The sequence below is a fragment of the Aureococcus anophagefferens genome, assembly GCF_000186865.1.
Source record: "Aureococcus anophagefferens unplaced genomic scaffold AURANscaffold_20, whole genome shotgun sequence".
Taxonomy (NCBI): domain Eukaryota; class Pelagophyceae; order Pelagomonadales; family Pelagomonadaceae; genus Aureococcus; species Aureococcus anophagefferens.
In genome coordinates, this window is record NW_008705580.1 from 392,714 (window position 1) to 399,129 (window position 6,416).

The 6,416-nt window shown below is 56.0% G+C and overlaps 2 protein-coding genes across 2 annotated transcripts; both read left to right on the forward strand.

The window, feature by feature from the left end:
- Nucleotides 1–935: 935 nt before the first annotated feature.
- AURANDRAFT_66177 (hypothetical protein) lies at nucleotides 936–2,429 on the forward strand (the record flags this gene model as incomplete). The annotated part of the gene is made up of 3 exons (XM_009041290.1): nucleotides 936–1,144; nucleotides 1,194–1,988; nucleotides 2,045–2,429. 3 exons carry the CDS (start codon nucleotides 936–938, stop codon nucleotides 2,427–2,429), a joined length of 1,389 nt encoding a protein of 462 aa, XP_009039538.1.
- Nucleotides 2,430–4,479: 2,050 nt separating this feature from the next.
- AURANDRAFT_66178 (hypothetical protein) lies at nucleotides 4,480–5,752 on the forward strand (the record flags this gene model as incomplete). Its single annotated transcript, XM_009041291.1, has 6 exons — nucleotides 4,480–4,860; nucleotides 4,918–4,983; nucleotides 5,112–5,183; nucleotides 5,240–5,402; nucleotides 5,456–5,522; nucleotides 5,560–5,752. 6 exons carry the CDS (start codon nucleotides 4,480–4,482, stop codon nucleotides 5,750–5,752), a joined length of 942 nt encoding a protein of 313 aa, XP_009039539.1.
- Between the last annotated feature and the right edge of the window lie 664 nt (nucleotides 5,753–6,416).

Below are 6,416 nucleotides of genomic sequence, written 5' to 3' on the forward strand. Positions count from 1 at the left end.
GCACAACTTTTGAGTAGGGTGCACCACAAATGCTCCTATGCCACAGTCATCGATAGAAAACAAGTAACGTCGCTTCAAGGAAACTATGTCGATGAAGGTAAGACAGTTGCCACCCAACCACACCAAAGAAGATTCATCGCCCGCATCCAAGTGGTATACATTGCCCCGTTTCGAGGTGTCCAATCCAAATATGTGATACAACTCGTGCATTGATCGATTGGCGCGTTACGCTGCAACGTTGCGCTCGAAAGATATGTAATTGTTAGCGAATTAAATAAGGGCCCCGGGAGCAACCATAGTGCGCGCAGCGAGATAGTGAACTCCGGGACAGGGAGGCAGCCTAATGGGGCTGCCCTGCTGTCCGAGGGTGGACTATCGAGGCTGCGCAGTGGTGGCACACCGGCGCCTCTGTTATCCTTTGAGGGAGGTTAGCGGCGCCCTCTGTGGAGGAATTGCTGTAGCTTAGTGGCCCGCTACAGTACTAGCATGATGGTAGTAGGGTAGTGGTAGTGTAGCGTACTGTACTACAGTATAGTCATGGAGATATGGAGGTAGAGAGAGAGAGAGAGAGAGAGACATCAAGGTCAGTCTATATTCTTTGCACACCCAGCTCCTAATCCAACTATATCATCCTATATCTTGTATCATTCCTTAATATGTGCAGGTGATATAGCCGCCAGGATATATCAGCCAGGATATTCACTGACAGGCAGGATACAGAGGAGAGAGACAGAAGATATATCTCGTACTCGAGTACGAGTATCGTCTGTCGCTGACATCCCCTCCTATTATTGTGCGCCTGAGCGCACCCCAGGAAAACCTTCTCCTATCCAGCCGGCCCTATTCTTTTCCTGGGGGTCCTAGAGTAGGCTAGTCCCCGAGCTGGGTGGAGCCCATGTTTCTTGTATCATTCCTTAATATCTACGCGATTGCTCATGATCGAAGAAAGCCAGACCGTCGGAACAGCTATATTGACACGCATGCAAGCTTCATCGCTATTTGGAGACTTCGACATGTTTGGTTGGGCAGAGACGCCAGAAGAAGAGAAAGATAGGGAGGTAGCAAGGCTCGAAGCGTCGATGGAAGCGACCCGACGGAAACTACGTGAAACGCATGATCGACAGGGACAGACTTCTTCGTCAGGGTGAGTAATCGCCAACCCTTCCGATGCCAGACGAGCGAGAACTTCGTAGGCAGAATAGTCTCACATTACCAGCCCCACCATCACGGGATGATGAAACAAACGTAGGATTGATTCGGCAGTGCCTACCATGGACGCCGGAATCGGCAGCCAAAGATAATTATTCCCAACGGGAGGGCGAAACTGTTGACGACACGCGCGCCCGTTGTCAAAGACGTGTTGCTGAACTTGCTGAGGAATTGGAGATGCTTAAAGAGGTACTAGCTTGTTCAGAGATCGAAAACGTTGAGCGAATTGCGGCGCAACTACATGAGGCAAAGAAGGAGGCCGACAGAACGGCGGGTGAAGCCGCAGCGGCGGTCGCAGTAGCACAGGGTGCAGCTGAGCGAGTAACGGCTCTCGCTATCGATCTTGAGCATGCAAAAGCCGAAGCGGACTCATTCGCCCTCATCGCAGAGCTAGAGGCTGCCAAAGAGGATGCAGACAATGCTGCAGAATATTGGTCCTATCCCACAGATGCCGGAGATTGCCGAGTCTATTGTGATGGTGAGACATCGTCCCTTCAACCAAAAGGTGACTCCGCAGGAATGCAACACATTTGTTCCACCCTTCCGACGATATCCTCCGCCAATGTCAGTATAGTAGAAGATATCGATCTTTCAAGTAGCAAGCCGGAGAGCAAGGATGAACCCAAGAAGTTTGATAGCTTGCCTCAGATGTTGGTCTCTCCAACTAGCACAGTTATGAAGGAAGGGTCAGTAGACAATTGGGGTGCTGGATGTTACCTGGTCTTCGAAGACCAGAACCAAGGTACATTGACAGCTACCTGGTCACGAACGACACCAGCGTGATGAGCGTGTCCTTTGCTCGCGCCGTGCGCCTCTCGACACTCATCGATTGTAGGTCGAACCAGATTCTTGCTTATATCCGCCCTGGGAAGAAGGTCGCCGACTTCAAGTACAAAGGCGGAGGTCGCCAGGAACTCAAGCGTGGCATTGGTGGGGCCGGACCCAAATCAAAGTGTGCGGCATGGATTGATTTTGTGAAGATTGCGCAAGCTTTTGTTGGTGAAATCTTCATCATTGACAAGAATGGTGTTTTGCTCGTCCTTCATCACAGGACAGAATCGGTTAGTAAGATTCAGCAGGGTAATTCTGGCATCTTCGATGATGTCATAGCCTGTGCTGCGATTCCCGACCTCTCGCGTTCATTCGATGTTGGCAAGATGCCCTCGCATATGTTCAGCGGCAAAGGCCAAATGGAAGGTGCCGTGATCGTATTCAAGTGAACTCAGCCCGCTTTTGTGTTTAAACCTGGTCGTGGGTTTGGAAATTATTATTTGCCAAAAATCATTATGGAGCGAGTCGGTATTTCCGGGCGGTCAGAGGGCGCCTGCAGGAGCACACACCGCGCAGGGGCAGCTGCGGGAGTTACGTGGACTGGCCTAAGTTGAGATAGTCAGTATATAGTCCTTGGGCACACGCAGCCCACTTTGCCGAAGGATGTCGGGTACCGTACGATCCTAGGGAGATAGAGAGTTTTGTATTTCCCTAGTGGCTCGCTGGTACAGAGCCACCCAATATCCTTTCCCTTCCTTAATACTTTCTAACCCTGTTATAGTCGCGCCCCGCACTGTAAAAGCACCCGACGGTAGAAATTTGAGGGGGGTCAGTGGCGCCCTCGGCGCCCTCGGCGCCCTCGGGACGAGGGCGCCGCCCCCTCGGCCGACGCCCTCGGACCCTCGGACGGCGGATCGGCGCCCTCGGACGAGGACTCGGCCGTCGGACGAGCGCACGGCCGTCGGACGAGCGCACGTCCATCGGACGAGGGCGGCGAACCGTTGGTGACCCCCGGGCGCTGGATGTCCGGGCTGCATGATTGATGACAGGCTTTGCACCCGCGCCGCTCAGCGAATACGCGGAGATGCGCAACGATCTCAGTGGCTGCATGGGCCGCATCCTGACGGACGACGCGCCGGTGAAAACGGGACGTCCAGGCGATGGCGTCGGGGAACAGGCGGGCGATTCTCAGAGGCTCGGGTGGGGCGCGCTCGACGCCTCCCAACCCATCGACTCGTTTCGAGTCACTGCAGCATCGGGAATCGTTCGTCGTCACCCAGGCGTCGTCTCGGTACAAGGGCTGGGTCGTGAGACTCGAAATCGTCGAGTTCGTCCGGTCGGGGCTCGGGCGCCGCGGCGGTCCGACGGAGACTCCGTGATGATCCACGGCAGCACCAGCGTCAGCAGCCAGGAGAGATCATCCCTGGCCGCCCCCGGGCCACGCTCCATCATCGACTGGGGCGACTGCGCGGCCTAGGACCGACAGGACCTCGTGCCCGCGCCGACGTGTAGGCAGCCCACGGCGCCGCGAGGGGAAAGCGCCGCACGGCCGCCGCTCTTGGCTGCGCCCCGTCTCGGGGACCGTCGCGACCGTGGGCGTCAATGCCGGCACCCACGGCGCGCCCAGGGACGCCCAAGGGCTGCGCCTTTGGGCTGCCGCCCCCCCTCATAACCTTAAAACGACGGATGGCCGAAGGGCTGCTGATCGGCCGGGCGTGCCTTGGCCAATCAGCGGCCGTCGGCGCCCTCGGCGCCCTCGGCCCTTTCGGACCCTCGGACGCTCGGCTCCCTCGGACGAGGGGAAAATCCCTCAGCCGAGGGCGTCGGCCGAGGGGGCGGCGCCCTCGTCCCGAGGGCGCCGAGGGCGCCGAGGGCGCCACCGACCCCCCTCAAGTAGAAATGGTGGTTTTAGGCATAGCATAGCCTGGGCACGCTTGCGGCCCAAACTGACGGCGCCAGGCGGCTCCACGCTGCACCGGCGTCCAGTCCGACCAGCCCGGGGCCTAGAGGCGCCAAGGGCAGCGAAGGATCGCACGCCTGCGCGCACTTGGCGGCGCATACGAGGGTCAAAATAGACGTGCTTCCGGACGACATCGCCTGGAAGGCGTCCGTGCGAGCCTCGGAGGAGCCCTTTGAGCGCCGCGCGCGCCGCTCTGTGCCAGTGGGTATCATGATCGCTGAGGTGGCTGCGCCATCCAAGCGCGGTCTGTCGGCCTTCATTCCGGCACTCTTAATTCAATCGAGCTCAGCCCCCCCTTGAGGGGGGAGTTTACCTTGTTTCCTTTAGCTTCAGGCTAGTGGGAGATACGAAAGGCCAAGTGGACGGAAACGGATCGGGGAAGTCGGTTTTTGTTTACCACAGTAACAAACTTACACAATTGTTATTGTAGAATGGTGTTGCACCAAGGTCGTCGTGCACTTGTTGTCGTGATATATATGCGACGCTTCGGCGCGACCGCCCTGTGGGCCGAAGCACTTGCTCAGGGGCGAACTTACACAATGACTATCCATGGATGCCAGATGCAGGAATACTCCATGAGCAACCTTGAGGTACGCCCCCTCTTTGGTGCCAATCATGACAAGTTAAGAAAATTACAGACAATAATTGATTCTCAGAGGTCGGTATGGGAAGATCTTGGAGCGGCGCGCCCTTGGTGGTCCGTACTTTCCGCCGAGGAATACGACAGAAAACTTAATCTTAGCGAGTCTCCCTTTTTTATTTTGGGTCAACAAGACAGTGATGTCAACGATATCTTAGGCGACCCAGAGGCTGAAACTTTCTACCACAGTGGCGAAATAGCAATAATGCGCGCTCTTCATCACGTTGATGATGTTGCAACGCGAGGCGGACTAGCCTGGGGTGGCGGTGGAGTTGGAAACGTGGCACACACGGCGTTTTCTAGGACTTGTGCTATCTTTTGGCAATGTGATACTTAGGTTGCGGTAGATTTTGGTTGCGGAGTTGGTCGCCTTTCCAAAGCTCTCGCGAGGCGTTTCCAGTCTGTCAGTGCACCCCTGCGGTCAACTGTTCCAATGTGTGGCTCCAGGTTCTTTGCGTAGATCATTCAGTGCTTCACCTCGATGTGATATTGATATTATACCTACCTTCCCAGGAGACTCTCGATTATTAGGTCGCACGGAGAACTATAAATCAGCGGTTCCCGGCACTAGCAAGACGCATCCTAGTGGTCCCGACCACTTCAGTAGCTACTTAGAGCCTCATCAAACATGTTTTTGTTTTAGATTTGTTGCCTTGCAGGCAGGACTAGAATTTGTTACGAGTGTTGATGGCGTGGGCATTGACTTTGCCCTTTCTCTGCTCACGTTACAACACATGATTCCGCAGTTGCAGATCGCCGTCATCGAACACCTGTGCGATGCTCTTGCTCCTAGCGGTCTGGGATTCATTCAGCTCCTCACAGGTCTTGACACCAGTGCACTCGTGACTTCCGCTTCAAAGCCCTCGTGAATCCAGGTTATTACCCTTCGCCTTATATCGACGCCGATTGTAACCCCGCGTCAAAAGTCTGTGTGAATGAGAAGTGAAAATTCAATCATGCCCATCTATGAGACATGCAGGCGAGCGCTGCTAGAGCCCGGCATGCAACTTCACTTTCTTCCTTTGACGGAGGCATATTATCACCTCCAACTTCGCGGCTGTTTCATACTAGAGGAACATCCCTGTGATGATCACGTCTTTGTCCCTGCACGGGCATCTACAGCCCATTGCCTTGTGTTTGCTAAGCTCACAGAAGAAAAGAATATGTTGTAATCGCTCAAGTAGCAGCCGAGCTTAGAAGCCACCACAAATGCACCTCTCCCTAGCGCCCTCGGATGTGACTTCTCCGACTATCAGCCTAATTGGAACCCGCCGACCACTAGCGCGGACGAGGGCGCGGAAACAACCAAGGCGGCCCCGACCCCGGACAATCAACCAGTTCAGCTGACCAACTCCCACGGCTAGCTCATTCAATAAAGCTGCCCGATTACTGCATGCCATGGGGTCAGTCAATGCAGCTGGGCGCGCGCGGTCACTGTTGGGTTTCAGACCTCGCAAGCCGAACCCGACAACCACCGACAATAGCACCTCACCCCCTCGGCGACAGTACGAAGGCCGTGCTGGTTAGAATCTCGAGTTTCGACCACTTCGAGCTGGCAATATGCGAACGCGGGAAATTCGACGCTTTCTAGTTTGGACCCCACCCGGCCCCCCGGCGCCTGAGTAAAGCCCCCAGCCGCCGACCCTAAATTGTCGGGGGTGTTTCGGGTCCCTTGGGGTCCCCTCCAGCGCAGGGGGGGTAATTGCAGGGGGGGGGGGCGCCGCCGGCGGCGGCCCCGGGGCCCCGGGCCTACTAGAACAAACTAGAACGGTTCTAGTTCCAGTATACGGCTCCGGGTGCCCGGAGTTTCTAGCCACGATGCGAGACACAGTACCG